Source organism: Typopeltis vanoorti, chromosome 19, assembly GCF_054136105.1.
Source record: "Typopeltis vanoorti isolate ZY-2024b chromosome 19, IOZ_Tvanoo_1.0, whole genome shotgun sequence".
NCBI lineage: Eukaryota > Metazoa > Arthropoda > Arachnida > Uropygi > Thelyphonidae > Typopeltis > Typopeltis vanoorti.
Genome location: NC_143567.1, coordinates 31,101,145 through 31,126,180, shown reverse-complemented (window position 1 = coordinate 31,126,180; position 25,036 = coordinate 31,101,145). Strand labels below are relative to the sequence as shown.

Genomic DNA, 25,036 nt, shown 5'->3' with positions numbered 1-25,036 from the left:
AGTATACAAAAATACTGAAGTGTTTTATGTGAATCTCACTCACGTAAGGTTGTTAATGCCGTAAGTAGACTAATGGGTAGATAATATGGAAAAGATGCTCTAGAGACCAAACATGGAACCCTTTTAATTCACGTCGGAGAGGTAGTCTCAGACGCGACGAGGTTTACGATGGGATTTGAATTCTCAGCCTGTTGGTTGGAAAGCGGTAATTCTATGAAGTAGGCCAAGTAAAGGCATTATTTTTTTTTTTTTATGAAATCTTAATACATAAAAATATTAATTATCTGGATGCGTGGTAAAATTAATTTTGTTTATAGGTATTATTTCTGGAAAAATGTCCGTGTTACTCTAAGTAAATATTATTTCCCTGGTTATTTAATAGCCATAAACATTATAATTTTGTTTATTCATTTTTATTTAGGCTGACTTCACACCAGCTAATATTTAATCCGGAAACAGAATTAACAAAATTCACTTGTGTTACTTGAATTATTGAAGACAACAGTAAAATGGCATACGTTCTTGTATTCTAATGCACGAAGCTTAAAAATTAAGTTCATGTGGATTAAATTCTTTACTGGAGAAGTTATTGTCACATATTATGAGGGTCTCTGAGTCATTGCGTAGCGATTACTTTCTTGACATCAAAGAGCATAATGCTGTCAGAAGAGACCGAATTGGGACAAGAAGAGTGAACATGCTGTCACTTATCAGGAAAAATTTAGACTATCGACTTGCTGCGAGAGCAATGCTTAATAAATATGAGTACAATGAAGGGAGGAGTGTGTTATCGCATTGCAAAAAGGAGAGATAATATTATGTCGGTTATTTAACGACATGAGGAAATTCAAACTACTTTAAAATAAAATATAAATTAATCCGCTAATACCTTTTATTTCCCAAAGGGAGTAGGCAAGACTTAACAGGATAGTTTAATATGGAAGATACTGACTGTTGAAATAAAACAGCTGACAGTACATTTTCTGAACAATTTTTTGATAATTATTTGAAGCGACAAATGTGGGAACCAGAGCTTGGTTCCCACATTATAAATGGAGACAGAGCTTGGATTTCATCTAATGACTTTAGATGAATTACTGATGGACCGTAATACCCATAATTATCCAGGACACTTCTGTAAAAGGGATCGTTTGACTTTAGAAGGGAAAATAGACTAAGGTGAGATATTATAATTAAAAGCACTAGGGTGGAATTTCTTAAACAACAATTAAGATGGTTTGGACACTTCCAGAGATTGCCGAACATAACCTTGAACGGAATCATTGGAGGAAGACGATCAAGAGGCAGTCTAAAAAGAACTTGGCTACAGTCTTTGAGGAGGTCACAATTATCAGGCTTCAGAGAGATGACAGAAATGGCCAGGAATAGTCAGATTTCAAAGATTTGTTCATAGCAGACTCAATGCGTCATCTAATGGATGAGAAAGAAGAAGAATTAAAAACTATTGGGAACAGTATTCAACTGAAGTGACAGGAACGCAAAACGCGTAACACTGAGAGATGTCTCATAATTTACTTAATCCTAATTTTATGTCGAAAGTAATCCGAAACATTCCCTAAAGGGTTTAGGCGAGGTCGTTTAGCCCTAAGTAACTTCTGAACACTAGTGGGTTGCCAATTCCACTATTAGCCAATCAATAGCTGGCCCAAGAATATAAGAATATCTATTTTAATATGCATCCGGGATGGAGAGTATAGCAGACAACTGCCGCCATCTATGGGAATTCAGCTGAATGAATTATGAAAGCTTCCAGTGAAATATGCTTTAAATAAATAAAGCTCTCTAATGATCTCTTAAGTGTGAGCATCAATTGAATTATTAAATAAACATTGTAAATAAAAATTTGACTCACAAAATTAGCTAGGAATGATAATCTTAATGCTAAAAGCTTTTATAGGTAGATACGTAAAAAAGAAGTATAAAAATGAATTAAGCATAACCAACTACTTGGGGATAATTCTGAATGATGCAATTGTGGTTGTTACACACAGATCGCCTAATCAATTTTCTAGTAACTATAAAAACTGTAAATAAACGAAGGCTTAAATTGTAATTGCTCTTGGCATGTAAATTGTAAGATTCCCAGCGATGAGAATCTTAATGTTAAGTTATGCTGTAACTTTTCCCAACTTGCCTTTTCCTGAGAGGAAGTATGCAGGTGTTACTAAAATTTAAAAAGGGATAAGTGGGTAATAAAAGTTTGGGAAACACTGCACTATAACTTTAGTGTTATAATACCCCATAACAACAGAATTGCAGAAATACAGTTTATATTTATAACAACCGTAAATAAACAAGAAACTGGTGGCGCCATCTATTGGTTGGGCAGAGAGGTAGTACATAATCACAGTATCTACGTCCATTTATATCCATAACACAGAAATATCAAAATTTCGCGAATAAAATAAATAAATAATAATAGAAATATATAGTAGTATCATGTATTAACCAAATGGTGGTGTATAACTAATTATATTTGCATCAATTTATTTATGAACACAAAAGTACAACTTGCCGTAGCTTACTCAGATGGATGAACGTCATGAGAAAATTGTGTTATAGTACGACCGTCTCTTGATGTCGTGTTATTGGTAATTTGCTGTGTAGGGCAGTTAATCAGTAATTAGTTTGTAAGGACGTGTTAAATTGTTATGACTGACAAGTTTTCAATTGCAATTATAATTTCAAGTTCATATTCGAGGGGAAAAAAGTACACATGTATTACTTGCTACAGAATGCTAGTTTATATAATTAGAATTAACATTTTAATTATATCGGAACTGAAGAGAAATACTGGAGCAACTAGCCTGCTTGTCCAAGTGGTTAGCGTATGGAGCCAAAAGGCTATGGATTCGAATCTCGTAGCCTTTTGGAATCCAGCTGGTATTATGGTTGATAGATTTACTAATGGAATTAACACCTTATGAATAGTGTTTATTTTAACTCAATTTTTCATTGAATCTTCCAATAGGTGTTTCAGTTACTCACCTTTCGTATTGAGTCCGTTATTTCCGAGTGGATTGGAGTTCGAGTTGGGTGATTTCCATCATTTTCCATGTAATAAATGCGAACATCGGCAATGTCGACCTAATGAAGTCAAACGTAAAAATGCGTGAAATTAGAACGTTGCAATTATAAAGTTTGCAATAAATAAATACCAGAATGAATTTATTAAGTATGCAACTAAAAATACAAGTACATGACTTTAGCGAATACGAGTCCATCCAGAGGTCAAATGTCCAGTCGCTAGATTCCTCGAGTAAAACGTGTTGTCTTAAAAAAATAATTCACTTTAGCATCTGGATTTAAAGTATGCATTTTATTATTTGAACAAATAAGAAAATCAAGTTAAATTAACAAATTGTTTAATACAGCTTAAAATTATCTACTATCACAAAAAAACCGGATAGATTTCAATTGAATAAGACGCCCGCTGTTGTATCGCTGCTTCTGTTCAACTGAGAATGAACTCAATGTGGAAAGAAATTGCTCATGAAATGCGAACTGTTTTTTGATACCCGATAGTTCATTCACAGAAGATTTATTATTATTATTATTATTTGTCACCTCCAGGGAGTCCAAGGACTCATCGAGAGAAAGCATCCACTCTACAACTCTGCTTCCACCACTCACAATTCACCAACTGACCGCAACTACACCAACGCCATCTACCACCGACCACCATCACCACCACTGGTATTTCCACAGACGATCACAAACATCCATGCCCACGGCGGGATTTGCATTTAATGCAAATTTACGAATATTCTATGAATGGACTACAGCGCAGTCTATTAAGAGGAGATTTGTTCGAATTTTCTGCAAAGTTCGTTGTTCTAAACCTTCCGTCTGCCGATTGAAAATAGAAGTATTCGGTAAAAAGCCGAAAATTCCATATCTTAATGTTAGAATTTTACTATGGAAGTGCTTGATATTGTGGTGAGTGCCAATAATTTGGGTGACATCGCTGCTACTGGTATGTAATTTCATCTCTCTTTTACACCGGTGAGAATCAACGAAATTGTGAAATCAATTAAAATTATGGACTTAAATTGATAAACAGAGAACGAACTTTATTATCAAGAAATTATAGGAAAATCTTGAAGGCTATTGTCCTTTGTAGTGTTTCAAAAATGATTCATAACTGTGGGAATAAGTTATTAACTCATGATGTTCGAATGTGCTTTGGTGAACTTTATCTTTTTTGAAAATTTGATTCCACATTTGAGATTCTTGCTGGTGGAGCTCCTTCTAAATAATATTCATTTACGGTATAATCATCCTGATCAAATTCCTTTTAATAAGGTTTTTCTTTTGGATTTTCTGAACTAACAATTACTATGCTTTGGCTTCATTGAAAACTCCATGGCGATCATCAGTAGATAACGATTCGAGAAACTAAAAGGATGGAGCTTTGTAGGCATTAAGGACATGCAAAAACGAATTCAAATACCATACCAGAAATTATTCTGAAATGCATTTCCGAAAAGTTTACCAAAGTAATAAAAAGCTTCTGAAGCCACGTTGGTAAGGAGATAAATTTCTAAATCGATAATTATTTTTAATCACTTAGTCCCGAAATCTTTTAGATACTCCTCATAATGAACCCCCCCCCCCCAGCAGTGTAGTTGGAAGGATGATGGAATATACGCCATTAGATTGGAAAAGACCTAAGTCCGATTCTTGTCATGACAAGAAATATTATTACAGAAACCTCTATTTCTATAATACTCCGGCTACATCAGTGAAAACAGAGGTGTTCTCAATCAAAAGTCTTCATATAATCTGGAAGTTTTCCTTGTCTCTTTAAAAATGATTAAACTCAACAAGTTTCTAGCTATGACATTGAAATATAATTAATAATTTTCCAACGAAGTGCTTGGGTAGCCCTGTTTAAATGGCGTTTCCTTCCATAGGTCTGGGTCGTCTGAAGAAAGAATTTTATAGATTTGATTTTAGTCGTCGACCAAAGGAACTTTTTTTTTCTAGACTTCACTTCGGTGGGTTCACGTGTTAGTCAGTTTGCCCGAGCAATTAACATCCCGAGAAATCTGATTTTGAACCCCCATCTAAAATAAATTGTTAAAAATGGCCGTAAAACTCATGCATTTATATGAGTGTTAGGATTTAGCTATGAATGATAGCAATTATATGCCATACCCTCTTCCCTGAAAAGCGTTGGTTCATTGACATCATGAACTCACTATCAGTGAGTACTTGAAGGATAGAAACAGGTTGCCAACCTGTCTTAAAAAAAGAAAAATGGTTTCAATCAGCCCATGAGAGAAGAAACAAGTAAAACAAACACTTCATTTGATTGATATCGAATTATTAGAAATAATCTGATACTACATGTAATGTAATCTATTTTACGACAGTTCACATGTACATGCCGAGATAGATATTTATTTTTGTCACCTTCTGTTACCTCATACTAGTTATTGTCATGACAAGTGAGTTGCAAAATATAGAATGGACGTGATTATGAAAATTCAAAAAACTGAAACAGCTAATGCTCTCTCTCTCTCTCTCTCTCTCTCTCTGTGTGTGTGTGTGTGTGTGTGTGTATTTTATCTCTGTTTTTCACGCACTTTTGTACTCTGTCCCCTGAGATATCAAAATGAGCAAAAACAAGAAACATAATGTAATAGATTATTAATTTTCTTTTTGCTTCCCCCCCCTAACTTGGGCAGCACGCATCATATAAATGTGAATTTAAGAAAATAAAAACAGTGTAATTTCTAATTTGATTCGAAATTCGCTAAATTCCCCACAGATGAATTATTTATTTTGCTATACGTTTGTTGTGAAAAGGGTTGAGACCCCTCAGAGAAAGATAATAGCGATTGATAATGAGAAGAACGAAGCACTAATTTACCACGTTCGAATCCAGTTCAGGAGGCGAAAACCTTCATTGAAATAACTGCAGAAGAAAAATCTCCAAGAAATTGTGCCATTCGAGAAGTTACATATAATTTATTATGGATAAATAACAACTTGTAAAAAATAAACATTGCTATAAATATTTGTAGGATGTTTATTTCATCTGGTTGTTAGCGTTTATAAATCATTCGGTAGCGCTGGCTTTGTCCATATTATGTTTGCACGATCTTGCAAAATTATCGCCTAGATTTTCTTCTTTAGAATTATATTTCGGTTAATTTTTTTTTCGATTTATGTTCCAACCAAACTTCCGTTCAAGAAAGAGTAAAATGCAAAGAATAATGGAAAGACAAAACGCCATTCTCACATAACTGACTGCGAAAAAAAGACGCGCTTAGTTAATCTAGCACTCCACAGATGGCGTGAGAACATGATTGATTTGTTCATGATAAGTTTTAATTTCCAAATTAACTCTGATTTAATGGTTCAAATGTTTTTCAAGCTACACATTTATGACATAAAGCTAGCAACAATAAAATATGATAATTACTCAAAATATAACAAAACATTATTTGGGTTCGACACGCTCCTTTTGTACTTACCTTAGTGTCTAAGTTCAACTGATGATAATTACTTCCGGAAAGAATTCTCATCATTGTTCGTAGATCTTCTGCATACCGACACATGGGTCCTGTTCCTAAGAATCGCTTCAATTCCTTTGTACTCTCAGGGTACGTCCCAATATTCGACACAATATCTGCAGTTTCAAAGATAATAAAGAATTAACTGCAACTGATTTCTTGAAAACAAATTAAACGTCACTTCAATTTTGTTTAGATTTTACTGAACTATGAGATTAAAAACTTTACTTGCCTGCGGGAGGATTCGCTGAAAAAAAAACCCTAAAAAGTTCTAGTCACTGACAAAAAGATAGTAAAAAATTGTAAAACATGGTATCAAGAACTTCAGCGCCATTTATTGGTCAAACCGTGAACTACAGGTAGTGCCTTCAGATGTCTGTTTAGGTCTCTGTAATGTGAGAGTGTAAAAAAAAAAGTGTTCACAAATTAGCCAATTACGATACATTTGCCGATTGATAAGCCTGTCTCTCTCTCTCTCTCTCTCTCTCTCTCTCTCTCTCTCTCTATCTGTTTTATGTAGGCCTTCGAAACCAGATCGAAGGAATAAGGTGGTTAATCCCCGCATCCTCATAGGCTGCATATTGCGCGTGTTCTTCTGGTCAGTTTATCTGTTATTAGGGATGAAAAATCCCTTCCACCTTCATATGAGACGGGCTAACTCACCACCTGAAAAACCCTCACAAAGGGTTCTTCACTCCAAGATAGGATTCGAACCTGGATCTTTTAAGCCAAAGGGTGTGTCGAAACCGAGTGTCACAGAGACTCTGACCCTGTGTGTGTGTGATTCATTAAAGATTCTAAACTATAGTACCTCAGTACTGTGGACTTGCTAAGAAATTTTGATCCCTTTTTAAATACAAATTATTATTATTTTTGCATGTTTATTTTCTGCGTTCCAATATGAAATAAAAAATCCCATAGAAGACACAATAATTGCAATAACTTAAACTGACAAATTGGAGATTAGACATCATCTCTCGTCTGTGGAACCCACACATCGACGAGATTTTGAAAGATGTCCGTCTCCCATGCTGACAGCTGATCGTTAGTCTAAATGAGAGAGTTTGGTGGAGGCCATAAGAACTTCGTAGACATACGGTATGGCAAATGATTTCAATCTTTGCCTCTGAAGATTACCCTTCAGAGGTAGAAGAACTGTGTTTTATAGGGTAAGATTAAAATCTGGAATGTTCAATCGTTAAAAATTAGAAATATCTAGATTTCTTTACTCCTCACTCTCTTTTTGAGAGAGACATGATATCAAGTTGCGTCTTGAGGAATCTTGAACTTGCTTCTGTTTTGGTTTAGAGGTTACTTCAACCGGACTAAGCGTGGTAACTTCTGCTGTCTGTTCCCTACGATTTCCATCTCTGTAATTATGGCACATTTATTCTCCCTTGCACATATCTTCAATTTTCATGTAACATTGAATAGTGTAAATATCAAAGGTCGGAGACTTTCCGTTGTGTGTGTGTGTGTGTGTGTGTATACAGTAATATCTTGACGCAAGAAGTTCCCTACTAATAGCGAAAATCACAAGGAGACTGTCAGCTTTTCCCTTAGGCATTTTCAATCAAACAAATCTAATAGTAGTATAGCGATTTATTTGTTAAGATGATTATCGAAATCTCAGCCTGAGTTATCATTTAATCATTTAATTATGCAACAAATCCTCTTTTAAAAAACGTCCTATTTAACATAATTCAATTTTATGAGTATGGCTTCTTATGAAAGGAATGTAATATACAAGATACAAGAAGCAAAAGCGTCCGTTGTTTTGTTCTGTTAATATAAGTGAAAATGTTCGTCTGCTTAAAATTACCTATTTTGTGTTGATTTATTATTTATGTAGTTAAATGTAATTGCCGTGAGATGGATTAACATTCGTAAATATAAAATGAACATCATGAAGTAATCCACGTTACTCCTTTTTTATTATTATTAAGAATAAATAATTAATAATGAGCTTACTATTTTATTATTTTTTTTTTTTCAGATAGAAAAATACCCGTAAGTTAAATAAGCTGCGAAACCTTCGGCAATGAGTTTTTGAAAGCGCCGTGTATTCTAGTTTGTGTATTATTATATTTTTAAAGTTAAACATACTTCAGCGTCCTAACTTTCTTTATTCATATATATATATATATATATATATATATATATATATATATATATTTCGAGTGGACTACAAATTATAAATTACGTATGGCCATTATTCCGAGGATTTATTTTTTTATTTTTTTTTATTTTTATGAAACCGTATGATAAATACATATTATTTTGAGGATATAATAGTTACTTCAACGGTAAGTCATACATCATCCTTCTTTATGCATGAAAAATGATTACAGGTATATTAACAATGATTACATTTGTGTTACAGGAAACACACTGCTAATTTTCTCCCTCGGTTTCGTTACCCTGCTGTGATGAAATAATTTCACCGAAATCATAAAACAAACGATACCTGCTCAGGTCATCCAAACTGTGGTCTATTAACCAAGCGTTTGAAAAAATAAGGGGGCCCATTGTGTGACGGTAAGGGTCAATGATTTGTTAACAATGCGAGAGTTGACAGAGTAAAGCGTTTAAAGCCTGTTTTGGGAAAAATTTTAAGGCAGCACTCTTCATAATAAAGAAGTGCAGCCTCAATAATAAAAACATTAGATGATTTTTAGAATCAAAATACATTTCAGAATATATATATATATATATATATATTCTGAATATTACATATATATATTCTGAAATTTCAGAATATATATATATATATATATATATACTGAAATTTGCCGGCAACAATTTACCGAACAGATAAGCCTGCAACATGCCATGTTGCAGGCTTATCTCTTCGGCAAACTGTTGAGAAATTGGATATCCCTGGTCAACGATACCAGACTGAGATGGAAGGGCAAGTGTTACCTGCAGTCGACGACCCACCACACTAACCGAACGTCACTGTAGGGTACTACTGCGAAAGATAATATGTAAAAACAGCCATTCGTCGGCCGACATGTTAAATGAGGAGTTGTAGGCATCGACTGGAATACGAATCTGCACGAAAACGTTCATAATCGAGGCTCACAACATGGGTTTCCCTGTTAGGATTGCAACATGCAAGCCCCACATTGCCGGAATAAACGTGCAGCGTCTTCGGTGAGCCATAGAAGTTCGGAAAGCTGTGGTACGGAGCAATGAATCACGCTACACCCTCTACCGAGCAATGGACGGGTGTGGCGGGTGCCCCGGTGAACGTTTTTTTTACCACAGTGTGTAACCCCAACCTATGAAATTCGAAGGTGGCGGTGTGATGGTCTTGGTTTGACCTCAGACCTCTGTTTGTGGTGCCACGAACACTGAACTCTGAGAAGTATCTGAACATTCTGGACAATGTTCAGAAACTTTTATTACTACGGAACTGACTATTGTCTCTTTCAGAAAGACAATGCACCGTCATAAGGTTGCTGCTGTAACTGTGCGGTTTGTGGACATGAACGTCACCGCACTTGATTGACCTCCACAGAACCCTAACTTTAATGTCACTTTTTCAATTTCCTCCCTTCCTTAAGCAATTTTTCAAGCTAACATGGGTATTTACATTTTGTTTTCAGTGATTTATCGCTATCTGTGTCTCTTTTTGACAGATCGAAAGGGAAATCGACTTATCTTGATCTTCACATCTGAGTGATTTTGTTAGCCTTGCAGTCGTTCTCTAGGCGTTTAACCATGCTCATCTTCCCGGAGGTTATCATTCGTTTAGAACAAATATTTGCATACACTGAATTTCCTGTTTACAACTAAGATACGTTCAGTGACAGAACATACAGATTATGTTTACATCTGGAACTACCAAATGTAAACTAAATGAACAATTGCAGCTAAATGAGTTTCCTAAAACAGAGGAGTTCAATTTTCAGTTAATATAGAAACGAATCAATAATGTATTTTCGATAATTTTTTACGCTACATAATTTTAAAAAATATATATTATTTTAAAATTTCAGTAATTTCTTCACTTCCGGATAAATACTGCAGATGGCGCTGTTTCGCCATTGTAACACACTCGCAAGAGTGCATTCACCTCACATACACAAACTACAAATTCATATTTTTCAGAACTATTGCAAGTATCCAAAGTATTTTTATAAAAATTATTCATAAGAAAAGCCTTAATAATACCTTTTAAAACATGATGCTTGAACTCCATTTAGCCACTTGGAATCTTTTCCAAGAAAAAGTGCGTTTGGCTGTTGATATCGCTTCGTAAAACTAATTATTCAGAGAATGATTAAGTTTAGTTCAAATTCACTAAAACAGACGAACGTTAGTCTGGACTCTCACAACGCAGCTAGCTGTTTGCCAATTTTTAAAATTTGTTTCTATGCGACTATGTCAGTACCATGAGTTAGCTCAAGCTTTTCGTTTTATTTATTTTTATTTTCTTTTTACACAGTCCGGAGATTAAACACTGAACTCTTTGGAGCCTCTTCAGAAGACTTCCAGTTACAGGTGGTGAAATTCAATTGCAATGAGAATTACCAGTTCGAAGCAGTTGTTAGGCTACTGAAACCTCAAATAAAATCTCTAATAACACACGAAACAAGCCAAACATTATGTTTTTCATTTAGCTATGATTATCCCTTCATGACCTGTACGCTGTCTATGACAAGTGCAGAAAAAAATTACAATTTCGAAACAGGATGCCATTGTCAGTGGCCTATCCGAGTGACAATCACCTGTCGACAACATTATTAGCTGACGGAAATTCAGAACACCACCTCAGCTAAGAAATGCACAGAAAGATTCAGGAAATTAACAGTCCGATGTAAGAGTAGACACTACCGGTCACGAGTTCAAAGATTATCAAAGTTTAAATCAGCAGGTTGTTACGTAAGGAACTGTACAGTTCCGATTTCTGTGGAAGGCAGAAACAAACCAAAAATCAACCATGACGAAGCTGGTGTCACAAATGTCATTAGCAGTCGATATCGCGTCGGTAATTCGTGATGTGGAGCGAAGAATCACGTTATCCCCCCCCCCCCCATTCCACTCAGACTAAGCGAGTGTGGCGAATGCCTGGGGAACGCTTTCTGACCAAGTACTTCATTACGACTAAGTTTTGCTAGCGGAGATATAATTATCTACGGAACCGTTTCTTTTGGTTTGGACTCGTATCATTGGTTCAAATCAACGATAACGGATATGCAATACTTCCTACATTGTGGCATATTTATGGGACAGATTTGTGTCTCCCTTCACTGCAATGAACCGTAAAATACCGCAGTGGCTTTTGCTACATGGAGTGAGGGAAAAGATAGGGAGAGACTCGAGTGGTCCACTTATGTCCTCATCTTAACTACACAGAACACACATCTGGGAGTAACGTAGCCAGACCATGTACCTCCAAGTCCCTGGTACATGGACTCCAGTACATGGACTGGAGGTTAGTTTGAAGGGGAAAAAAGGTCCAAAATTCCCAACTGATATTATCAGTAACTGCATGCCATTCAGTTGGGTGCAATTCAGGTTTCTCTGAAAGATAGTGATAGCAATACGCAGTGTATAAGTCTGTTGATAGAAATTAGCTGATAAGTCTGTAGTTAATTTATGCTACAATGTCCGGAAATGACTGCAGGAGAAGCTGATTGAACTGTGGCGCTGTGCTTCAGTTTTATTTTCTAGACGTGTGTCGGGTCACGTGTTAAGAATGACTTGGCTTTGAACGCTAACTTCTTCCTCTTCTTTCGACGTTTTCTTTTTCTTTTTACAGTGACTACACTTAAGAGAAATGGGTATGATCATACATCCTAAATATCCAAATACAGAATTGGCTGCACTTTAGAATCCTTACTACTGATATTTACTGTTTAATTCTCTTCGTAATCCTTTCTCATCATTCATTCAAATACATTCTTCAACTTCTCATTTTATACTTGGTTTGCTACGTTCACTATCTACTCTTTTCACCTTTTTATGTGGCTTTTTTATTATTATTTTTCTTAAGTGTTTTTGGTATTGTTGATATTAGAGCCAAGGCAGCAAGAGTCGGGTCAGATGCGTGTGTTCTCAGGCCGATTGCCCGTGTTTGAGGAACAGAACTCCGTGTTCCTGGAAGAAAAGCCCTACTGTATCTGCATGAGAATGGCTAACCCACCTTCACGTGAAAAGTCCTTACAAAAGTTTGCAGTGTTCTTAGGGCAAATACTTAAGTTTTCTTTCAGCCGAAGGAAAAACTGTTATGATCTTATGTAAATATATGTTTTTCTGTGTTTTTGATGGACAAGATGTGTTTACACTTGAGAAATGCGTACATTTTAATGCCACTAATGTCCATCTTATCGTCAACAATCATATTAACAACTGCGTATTAGAAACATGGCATCAGTCGTTAGTAGGTTAACAATCTAGCGCATAAGGAAATATCATAGTATTATTGCTTTCAATGACGTACAGAATTTTCCTCCAGTGCGGTAAGAAATGAACCTTTTGGAATAAATTACCACTGAAGTGCAACAAGGAAATAGTGATAGTGAAGGATTTTACAGAATCTGACTTGAGATAACAAAAATTTACTAGGAAATCAGGCGATGTTATTGTTCTTGTTTGAAAAACGACTGCTACTTACCACCTGTTGGTTTATGTCCAAAGATTCCATTAAAGAAAGCTGGCAAACGTATACTTCCTCCAAGGTCATTTCCAAGTCCAATAACAGATGCTGCCGAGGCTAGGAGAGCACCCTCGCCACCTAGTGAAATAAATCCAAACTATTACTGCCCCGAATTTTACAGCAGACGAACTTAGAATGTTTAATTAATTAACATGTATTTTACTCGTTCATGAAGATAGTTGATTATGAAAATGAGGAAATGACAACAAATAGGGAATCGGATTGGAATTATTATATTAGGTACTTCTTACATATAAAAGATTTTGTGGGGGTGGGGGGAGAAAAAAGCGAAATAAGGTGAACATCGTATTTGTGTCTCTTACATCGGAATGTAGGTTAGAAGTACAAGTGTACTTTGGCTATGATTGAGGGCAAATGACCAGTGAAAATTGGTGAGTAAAATGCCATTTAGATAATCAAAGTTCATCAAAACAATGAGGATGGGCGACAGCTCACCCTTGGGTCAGATAATTCAAATGTCATTAAGGACAAACGAACACTGCTTATTAAAGGGAAATTTTGGCTCACTGAAGGTAATAAAAGTGCTGTTGTGTTTGTATGTATGCTTGCATGTTCACTGATTAGACAGGGAGAGAGAGAAAACGTAAACAATAAAAACTTTTACTGATTCTGCTATGAAGCTTATACAGTATATTAAACGGACGTTGTATAATTACACGCATTATGATATCATTCTCAAACACTGCTCTAAGTACAACCCTTATCGAACCCCTTTCAAGAAAATCGAAACCAAGCCACAGAGTTCGGTGCGTGTTATTCTAGCAGAGATGTGAAAGTCCTGAACAACAGTAGTTAAGAGAAGCTATAATCTGGAATCCGCCCTAATCTATATAACATCTGGAAGGCTATTGATGCTAAACCATGTTGTATATCCAATATATTTCAACTCCAATCATTCGGCATATATCATTATTATTAATTATTATTGGCTTCTCATCAAGATATTTAAGTCCATCGAGATTGGCATTGGTTCCTGAATCACTCAAATTCATAACATGTAATAATCGTGGGGAGAAGGCGGAATATCGCGAGAGAAGCTAACCCCATAGCCACAGTACTAGATAGATTTACTTGATTAAAAAAAAATAATAAATTAAAAATAAAAAATTAAAAGCAGAACTTCATTACCCATGTATAATTGGTTTGGCTTTTGATTGACGGTAGGCGGCATTGCTGTATAAATGGATTAAGTAATTTAGAGCAGTGTTTTCCAAATTACGGATTGCGATTCATTAGTGGGTCGTGAAATCAGCCTAACATTTTTTAACGAAATACGAGGGTGGTTTGAGAAGTTCTCGGCCTCGATCACAGATGGCAACACTATCGGCAAAATATTTTCACACTTCGCTTTTTCCTTCCAGAGGGAACTCGGTTGACGGTATATTATGTGCTCTTTGCGTTGAGCAGACGCATATTTTACAAAGTTTAAAATATAGAGAGAGCTTGTTAGTTTGAATGGTTTCAATTAAATTTTAAATGTAAAATTAGTCTTGTCTTAATCGAGTCGTTTTCATCCCAGATGTCTCCAATTTACACTAACTGTCGCGCTACTTGTGGGTCTCAGCCTGTCTCCGTCCTGTGTTTAAAGTTGCTTGTTTTCTTGCATCTGCAGTGATGGCTGTTGGGGAGGGGATGTTTATCACTATACAGGGAAACTTCCATTCGTCTTCCGAATGAATAGGTGTAGGGAGCAGAACTGTTTATTCCTGTGGCTAAAAATGAATCCTATGGCAAAAAAAAAAGCAACTCGCGTTTTTTTTGTTGTTTGCTTGTTTTTGTATATGTTGTATTTAAATGTTAATAAAATCGTGTCTGATAACTCTTTCTAACATTTTTTGTTTTTATTTTATTACATGTAGGAAAGGCAAGTATTGTCTTTGTGAAACTTTTTTTTTTTTGTGTGTGTGTGTGTGTGTGTGTCCGTGTTTCCGTTTCTCCCAAAGGGAAATGCGTCGACTCGAGAGGTAGTGCAACGCCTGGTTAGCCGAGTGGTTATCGTGTCCACTCTCAAAAACCGAAGGGTCGCGAGTTTGAATTCTGCCGTGGACATGGATATTTGTGGTGGTCTTCAGATGGACGATGAATTTCATCGCCCGGTGTGACACTTCTATGGCCCGCTTACTGGAGGCCTGAAGTGGCTTGAAAAAGTTCCATGTTTGGTCTCTAGAGCAGGGTTTCGGATCTGGTAAAACAAATAACTAAAATAAAAAAACGTAAAAATTATTAAAAAATAGGGAAAAAAACATTCACCGTATTAATGTACTATGGGCCTATAACCTTTCGTGAGTGAGAATCACATAAAAAGGAAACTCGAGAGGCAAAAGTAGAACAAGCTCGAAACTCACTGCTGCCTTCCAAAATCATTTTAAGATTTTGGGACCCGTAAATCAGATGATTAAGCTGATGAGAGCAGATTTTCTGATCAGATTTTCGTATCGGATATTTCAGCTTAATGATGATAATCAGTACCGTCGACAGGGTGTAGCATAGAAGCAGCCTGCCTCATGGCGCGGCTTAATAAGGGCGCTCGTTCAGCCATATTGCGGTAGGCGCCGTCGCTATGCTAATAATTCCTGTTAAAGTGCGGAAAGAAATTTTTCCAAGCTTAAACTTATTAAAAATTATTTGCGAATAGCAATGACCCAAGAAAGATTGGTTGGTCTAGCAACTATATCGATAAAGGCGGACATAGTTTATAATTTAAATTTAGAAGCGTTTCTAAACAGTTACATTGTGCGATATCCCCGTGGAGCAAACGCTTAATTAATATTATTATGTAATCGTTTTGCATTAATGCTTCTCTTGTAATAAATACAAAATAGCAATTGGAGATTTACTTATATTTTTGTCTTATAATCCATCAGGGGGCCATATTTAATTGTTTGCCTCAGGGTGTGGTCTAATCTGGCGACGGTTCGGATGATAATGTACCATCGGAACCTAAGATACTAAAATGTTTTAGTATCTTAGGTTCCGCTTTCCATCAATTACATGGAAAGCGAAACCTAAGCGCTTTCTCCACCTTTACTACGAGTTGCCCTGGTATTGTAATACCTCATTACACTGAGGGTATCGCTTCTCGGTCTTTTAGTTGAAGATGAAGGTGTAGTGAGCAAGTGTGTGTGTGTGTGTCAGCAGGGTTGCGATGTAAAGTGTAGGGTAATGGTCAGAAAAGTTTGAAAAACGCTGGACGCACAAGTTACAGCGCAGATTAGGTTAGGTTATTTGGATTTAAGGGCAGATGGATTACGGTCTGTTAATTGTGGGATTGTGCTCGAAAAAACCCGCTGTATCCCGAAAATAGCAGGTTTTTTTTTTTTTTTTCGGGTTACAAGCACAGTTACCAGGTCGAAATACTATTTTTTTTTGGGGGGGAAGAGAAAAGTAGAGTAATGTATAGGTGTTGTAGAGTGACCTCCCCTCGATGAGTCCTTGGACTCATCGTGACATTGTGAAACATAGAAATTATGTGATATTAGGCATGGTATATGGATGTCATCATCGTCATAATAATAATTCTTAGATCGCAACTTTTAGGCGGAAAGGAATGAAAGAAAGGAAAAAATTACAAAATTTAACTGATTACAAAGAAACAAACAAAATCTCCCTTCCATATCATCACTGAGTGGTATTGCTGTGTTGCAGAATCTCCTAAAAAATAATTATCCGTCAAACTTAAATGGCTATTGTACTTGATGGAATAGGCCTCAATTCACGTGCAAGAACACAGATTATCACGTGTAATGTAACTCGATATCATGAGGGTTCTACTTTACATTTTCGATGGTTTTCAAATGTCATACTATTATGTTAGGCTTTAACGTATTGGGAAGAATACGAACATCATACATAAAGATACCTGTTACCAAGGTTTTGATCTTTCATGTTCATATTTGACTTATAACTCAGTCAATAAATTAAAAGAATGTTAATTATTAAATATTTCATTCTTAGTAGAATTTTTAGAGGCATGTTTTTTTATATTCATCTCCATCTATTTAAAGTGAGATGATATATATCATTTCTCTCTCTCTCATTCTAGCGCTATAGAAGTTACTAACAACTACACAGACACCTTATTTCATCCTAGTGCTATAACAGCTGCATATGCTGATTTATCTGATATCAACTTTAAGCCCAACCAAACGTAAAGACTACGATGATAGGTATATTCGATGGACTTTTTTTTGGCTGGAGCCAAAGATATGATTTCGAAATGAGACATGAAAAGTGATCACCGAATGTTTTTCCATTTTGATGCGTCTGAGAAAGTGAAAGAAGTAAACTTTTGAGTAAGTTATAAAAACAACGAATCTTTATTATTATTAAAAAATGCTATTCACTGTGCAATATTTTGAGCAAATAGCATTCATCTAGTAGATACCGTGCATGGGCTAAGGATTTATCAATTTAGGTAACTAAACTATAGTTGGTTTCGTTTATATTTTACTGTTTTATGATTGCACTGCAAGGGGTCCCCAACGCTTACGCAGTCCCAAACCGCCAAAAATTCCACGCTCCATCTATCCCAGTTTGGGTCAGTGACGGAGGTCAAACTGCCCGAAGTGGAATTGTGTCGGGTCTCTCTCCAGATGATCAACCCTTTGTGATCAGCGATTTCACCAGCGCCAGGTAAGTCTAGGAAACAATCACTATAAACATTATATAATGAAATAAATGGTGTTTTTAGAATGGCCTAATTTTGTATATAAATTTTCTCCATTTAATAACTTTTATTAGAATATTTTAAATTTTATTATATTTTCTTTCAGATTATTAAGAAAAATTATTAAAAATATATACATGAACGATCTCTTCCGACTACTGACATGCTAAAAATTAAATAAAAATGATAGTGGATGAACTTCAGGTATGCATTATCATTTTTATTTCTTTGTTAACTTGGAAAATCTTTTCACACAATTAAATTACACGCTATCTTGAAAGTATTATCATCAAAAACGTTATTGGGGTTTTTCTTGAATTAATTAGACTAATTAAATTTATTCATATTCAAAATATATAAAATTTTGAAGTACAATGGGGGAGCTTGAGCCACCTTTAACACGAGTTGCTTCTATGCATTCCTTCAGAGCAGCGCATATTTCTTCACAATAGTACAGTCTCCTCGAAATAGCGTGTAAATTAATTGTATGAAAACATTTTCTAAGTCAACAAAACACATAAATATTCATTTGCTATGACAGAAATAAACTAACTAAAATTCAAAAATTTCTGAAACATTTATGTCAGACTTTCTGTATATAAAAATGTATTTATAAAACTATGACGTAAGTCATAGTTTTATTTTTGTCAAGTATCGTGGTATTTGTTCTGAATTGAGGCATTGATGAATCATATCATATCAGGATTTGTTTGCTTATTCCAGTATTCTTATTATCTTCTTATTAGTATTCCATTATTTTTAATATCGCAACCCTATTATTCCAGTTCTAAATCAGTCAGGATAATTAAGAGAAAAAAAAAAAGAAAAGAAAAAGAACTTGGGACTATGCTTGGAACTGACGATTGATTAGAACTGTCCGTGTCAGTTGTGAGTATTTGGTCGGTTAATAAGTCCAAGCAAAATATGACAGGTATTGTGCATGTATTAATGGTTAGTGTTGAATGTTGACGTCAGTGAACCTCCAGCTATGTCATATCTATGGGCCTCATAGAGCTGCCAATATCATAAGAATAATATTGAAATTAATACTGTGGGTGGGCTAATGGATGGATAAGGGGTGAATTCTGCTACTCGGGTAAGCAAAAATATTTCAGGGGCGATTAATAATCATCTATTCCTAAAAACATCTATACGACAGAGGCCTCGTACTACCCTGTTGTTCGCAAAGCTGAAACACCGTTAATATGTTATTAGCACATTAAATGAAAAATAATAACTTCATACAATACAGCATTAAAGTCCATTTGCTACTGGAACGGATATTTTGTTTAACTAACGAACCTCCTAACGAGAGGGAAATGAACCAGCCAAGTGTAATAAAAATGTCTATTGTGTGTGATTTTGTTGCATTTATAGCGAAATAATGATATCAGTTATTGTATTAAATTTAAAAGAAACACAAATCGAATTGCGAAGTTAGTTTCTAGATTTTATCTAGAAACCCAATCCATACTGACAGCACTATACAATGTATAAAAAAATCTCAAACCAAACTCACTCACGAGACTAGCATGGAATGCTAATTGCCTGCTAAACAAAATCCTTGAACTGCAAGACTTCACTCACAGATACAATCCTGATAGATAAAGTCTTAGAAGAAACACCTTAGGCCAGCTAATAGCCCTAAATTACGGGGCTTTACGATGTATAAAACAGACAGACTTACCGCCGGTAATAAATTTCATCAATTAGTAATGAAATTTCAATTTCTAATATATATATGATATAATATTCATTTTGCTAAAACTAAGAATAATAGAAATACTTTGTTTCACATTTATAAATTTCAATTTACGAAAGGTGGCGAATAAAAATGTTTTTTTTTTTACCGAAAATTTCACTCGATAGAAACTGCTGACAAAATAGTTGCCTTTGATTATGATTATTTATTTATTTGACTATTTTTTGATTGTGTTGTAAGGGGAGAGCGCGAACGCAGTCCCCAACTAACAAAAATTCCACGCTCCATCTATCCCAGTTTGGGAAAGTGGCGGAGGTCAAACTGCCCGAAGTGCAATGAGCCGTTCTCTCTACGGGCGATCAACCCTTTGTGATCAGTGATTCGCCAGCGCCAGGTAAGTATGCAAGATAACTACGGTGGCAATAATAACTATAAACATTATATAATGAAATAAATGGTGTTTTTAGAATGTTCTAATTTTTTAAATAAATCTTCTTCATTTAATAACTTTTATTAGAACTTCTTAAAATTTATTATATTTTTTTTCAGATTATTCAGAAAAAGATTCATGAATAAAAATATAAATAAACTATCTCTTCAGGCTACTGACATGCGAAAATTTTAAATTTTATATAGTCTCTATATATTCGGCATGAAACTCTTGTAGTTTCTATATTCGGCTATGAAATAATGTTGGATTCGATATCCACTTAATTTGATTAATTGAAGTAATCTTTCAAAATAAGACGCGCAGATAATGCAGGATGAAAATCACAATACTAATATTTAAGAAGTGAATAAAATCTGAATCTAAAAGTTATTGAGAAATAAATTTACCTTCAAAATATGCAAAAAAAAAAAAAAAAAAAAACTATCAAGAAAAATTTGAATCGTGACTACAACTTTGAATTATAATGAACAGTAGGAATTCAGTAAGGGAAGAACATTGTAGTGGTACCATATATGTGCGAAATGTATAATAGTAAAATTATAGCAATATAGCAAATTACTATTTATGTGCTTTATTGACTTAGAAAATCGTTTCATACATGCTATTTTGAGCATGTGCCATGCACGCATGCACACACGCACGGGCGCCATTTAGAGACGAAGGCATCGTTTGCTTAACCCTCGGGAGCTCGCAGTGGTAAAAATTGCAGCGCAAGTCGCGGTATATCTGAGAGATACTAGTATGTGCTAAAATGCAATAAAACATAAAGAAAAAACGCTGCAAATATAATACATTATGGTACAAATTAAGTGAATATTGAATCCAACATTATTTCATAGCCGAATATAGAAACTACAAGAGTTTCGTGCCGAATATATAGAAACTAAAAATTTCGGCGGATGCAAGCATAAGCAACCTTATGGGCAACTCGTAGTAAAAGTAGGGTCAGCTCCAGGTCGCTTTCCTTAGTATTTTCCATAATGTAAAGCACATCTCCTAGAGGGCATGTATGATAAATAAGCCTTTGGCTCATTATTTCAGTAATACATGATGGTTTATTTATTTTCAATCTAGAAATTATTGAACAAAGAATAAACACTAAACCATAATATACTGACATCGGAGGTCGCGATGTATCTCTCAGATACAATTTACTATCAAATGTCACAAACCTTTACATAACATATGTTAAATCTGACAGCAAAAAAAAAGTGCGGAATATCGCTCGTAATGAATGCACCTCCAAGGTATACACTGAATTGTGTAAGAATATTTATATTAAACATTTTGCATGTATCTGTCAGATCAGCTGCGAGCTCTCGAGGGTTAAATTGCCGTTCTAAACATACACGAAGTCAAAACGGAAAAATTTTGTTCCTTTGCTTCTGTAAGAATGATTTATGCTTACCACTACTGCCACCTGCTGTTCTTGTAGTGTCGTATGGATTGTTCGTTACTCCGTAAAGCTTATTTCGGGATTCCCACCACAAGCTTAACTCACTCGTGTTAGTGTTCACTATTGGGATAGCTCCTGCAAGTTTTAGTAGAGTTACAGCGTCAGCATCGTGGGTTGCTTTTGTTCCTCTTCTACTCACCAAACCGCCTGTGTGCAGCATTCCTGTACATAGGAAAAATACAAAACATAATTAGAATTAATAAATAATATTTATGAGATTTTTTTAACGAAAATAAGTTATCCAGTTAGCCGATTTCTATCGATTGAAAATTCGGATTTTTGGTGTTGTATTATCACTTGTTAACTTCGATCCAGAATTCATTTAGTAAAGAAAAATAGGCGAATACGATCCAAAAAAAAAAAAAAACAAATCACATCTGCAGTAAGTTTTAAATTTTTTTTGTACAAATTATTAATTCAGAGTTTCTTGTAAAAATTCATTAATAGAAAATTCGAAAGTATAATGGCCAAATGACTATGCTTTTTTTATCATAGTTCATCAAAATATTATTGTAATTAACTTAAATTAACTTGAAAATCACCGATCTTTAAATTAGCAATATTTTTCATTGTCCCAAAATCAATGTCTTTTTACGAAAAAAAAAATGGCCTCTTTTTATATTCACTTAAATTTCAGGTTAACTCTTTTTAAGAAATATTACAAAAATATTAAACAGCAATCGTATAAAGCAGTCCCATCATTGTGTGTGTGTGTGTGTGTGTGTGTGTGTGTGTGTGTGTGTGTGTGTTGTGGCATCGAATAAATCAAAACAGCATTTAAATCATGCAATGAAATTCATTATTCGATATAGAATATAAAAAGAAGTTTTAAAATAAATGATTTTTTCTTTACATTTTTAAATCTTTTCAAAACTAGAGTGATATACTAATTTTTAGAAGTACACCTTTTCTTTATTGTGATGATTTGGTTTATAAAAGTATTTTACGGTTGTTCATGGCTGAGGTGGTGGAAAATAAAAAAAGATGGCGGCTCGCATAGTAGTCTCGCATGATGGTTGTTGTTGCGAAGAATGTTTTTTGATTTCAGTGGTGATTAGTGAGTTTTAGATATTGTGAATCTGCTTTGTTTGCGGAATAGAAGGTAAGAATTTAACTTTTAATACAATTTTCTGGCCCTAGCCCGTTCTATTCGCCATCATACCTATCCGAAATATATCTTAACATTTCGTACACAAGAATGGAGAATGTAAACGATATCAAGGACGCCATTCAACAGCTAAACAAAGATATGTCACTTGACATTCTCAAATTCATCCTTAAGAAATTTGATACAGACTATCCTGGTTGCTTGAATCTCTTCACTCAAGTAAATGACACTGAAGATGATGATTTGGATATAGAAGAGGACATTACACCTGTTCTACCTACAAAGATTCCCCAACAGTTCGATTGTTCTCATGAAGAACAATCTAATAAAAGACGAAGAACATCGGGAGGTGAATTGGAAGATAATGTAACAACTCAACAAAATCAGATCTCCCAAGACAGAAAAGAAAAGGTCCCTCCAGTTATCCTTCGAGATAAAGACAAATGGACTTCAGTCTCAAGATTCCTAGAAGAACATAATATCAATTTTTCCTGGGCAAGAAATACTGAAGAGGGTGTAAAGATCCACCCTACCACTGTCACTGATTATCGCTTGATGACGAAAATGTTTGACAACTCAAAACTGCCCTTCCACACCTTTGCGCTAGCAAGCGAGAAGAACTTAAAGGTAGTTCTAAGAGGAGTGGCTGAAGGCATCACAACTGATGAGATCACAGCTGACCTCATCAATCAAGGACTGACTCCAACCAAAGTTGGAGGTCAGTCCTTGATTGATGGAGGAATGTTGAGGTCAGATAAAACACCAATGCCACTGGTGTTGGTCGAAATCTCCAACACACAAAAAAGCATCTATGAAGTAACAGACATCTGTAAGCTTAAAATCACAACCGAACCTCTAAGGAAGAAGGCATCGGCAGGGCAGTGCCACAGATGCCAGAGGTTCGGGCATGCCCAAAAACTGTGCAGAGCTGCATATAGATGCCTAAAATGCGGTGAGGGTCATCAAACCAACTCCTGCACCAAACCCAGGTCGACACCTGCCTGTTGTGCCAACTGTAGAGGACCACACCTCTCTAATTACAAGGTTGCCTTTTCCATCCAAAAAACCGTGGATCATTAAGAAGTAACCACGCTCCTCCAAGAAATGACACAATGCACATGCAAGCAGTTCGCCCTCCAGATCATATTACCTCACATTCGACAACACAGGAAGGCACTCGACCCTCAACCATGTCCAAATCATATGCAGAAGCGGTAAGAACCTAGACTTCTTCATCGCAAGAGCGAACAAGCTCTAGTCTCACATCAGCTTTAACCTCGTCACTTGCAACAATGCTGCATGAATTCAGCAAAGCAAGCACCTCACCATCCTCCAGAAAAAGATTCTACCTAGAAACCCAATCCATATTAACAGCTCTCTATACTGTTTAAAAAATTTAAACCAAATTCTCTCATGATAACAGCATGGAACAAACAAAATTCTCGAGCTGCAAGAATTTGCAAAAAAGATACAATCCAGACATAATCTTGATCAGTGAATCCCACCTCAGACCATCAAACAACCCAAAACTAAGAGGTTATATTTTATACAGGACAGACAGACTTAACTCTAGTGGAGGCGGAACAGCTATTTTTATCAAAAATTATTTAAGCCACAACTCGCTGACCAACCCCCAAACTCTAAACCTTGAGGTGACGGGTGTGGAAGTGCACACTAGTAACGCTGGCAAACTCAAAATCTACGCAGCATACAATCCTCCCAGTATTCCACTATTGACAGCAGACTTAGACTCCATCCTCGGCTCCACGGATTCCATAATTATAGCTGGAGACCTTAACTCCAAACATACGGCCTGGTTCAGTTCGTCAATCAACACCAAAGGCCGCTTATACAACTACACATTCAACTCATCAATAGTAGCTGGACCCACTGAGCCCACCCACTACAGCCCATCAGGAAGTTCTGATGTATTAGACATAGTTATCCTCAGAAACATCAAATATCAATACCAGCTGGAGACAGTAGAAGAGCTTAACTCAGATCATAATCCCATCCTACTCAGGTTAGGACTTCAAGACAAGCTCTTTCCCCATCATTCTTTCATACCATGGGACAAGCTCTCTAAGGTTCTTCCAATCCACATCGGTCCTCCCCTTGTCATTCGTAAAAAAGAAGAAATAGATCAAGCTGTAAACAATTTAACTAGGCAAATCAACACAGAAATAGCATCAGTCACTCAAACCACTATCTTTCACGCTCCTAACTGGATCCCAGAAGAGATAATGGACCTGATTAGAAACAAAAACAAGGCCAGAAAGCGATATCACAACACCAGAGCCCCGCAGGACAAAACAACCTTAAACACTTTGAACAGACAGGTTCGAGAAGCCCTCCAGGTCCACAGGAACTCCAAATGGGAAACCAAACTGAAGGAAATCAACCCAGAAGATAACTCCATG

The 25,036-nt window shown here is 35.7% G+C and overlaps 1 protein-coding gene and 1 non-coding gene across 2 annotated transcripts in view; both read right to left on the bottom strand.

The window, feature by feature from the left end:
* Positions 1–25,036, bottom strand: part of LOC150095965 (fatty-acid amide hydrolase 2-like) — an 83,215-nt gene that overhangs the window by 1,301 nt on the left and 56,878 nt on the right. The window contains exons 3-6 of the mRNA XM_090409267.1: positions 21,461–21,670; positions 13,171–13,290; positions 6,507–6,661; positions 3,010–3,108 (exon numbers count right to left, since the gene is read on the bottom strand). Of these exons, the coding sequence (XP_090265393.1) occupies positions 3,010–3,108; positions 6,507–6,661; positions 13,171–13,290; positions 21,461–21,670 (584 nt within the window). The remainder of the gene's footprint in view (positions 1–3,009; positions 3,109–6,506; positions 6,662–13,170; positions 13,291–21,460; positions 21,671–25,036) is intronic.
* LOC150095966 (U1 spliceosomal RNA) lies at positions 19,839–20,003 on the bottom strand. Its single transcript, XR_016549991.1, has one exon. It is a non-coding gene; the product is annotated as a U1 spliceosomal RNA (small nuclear RNA).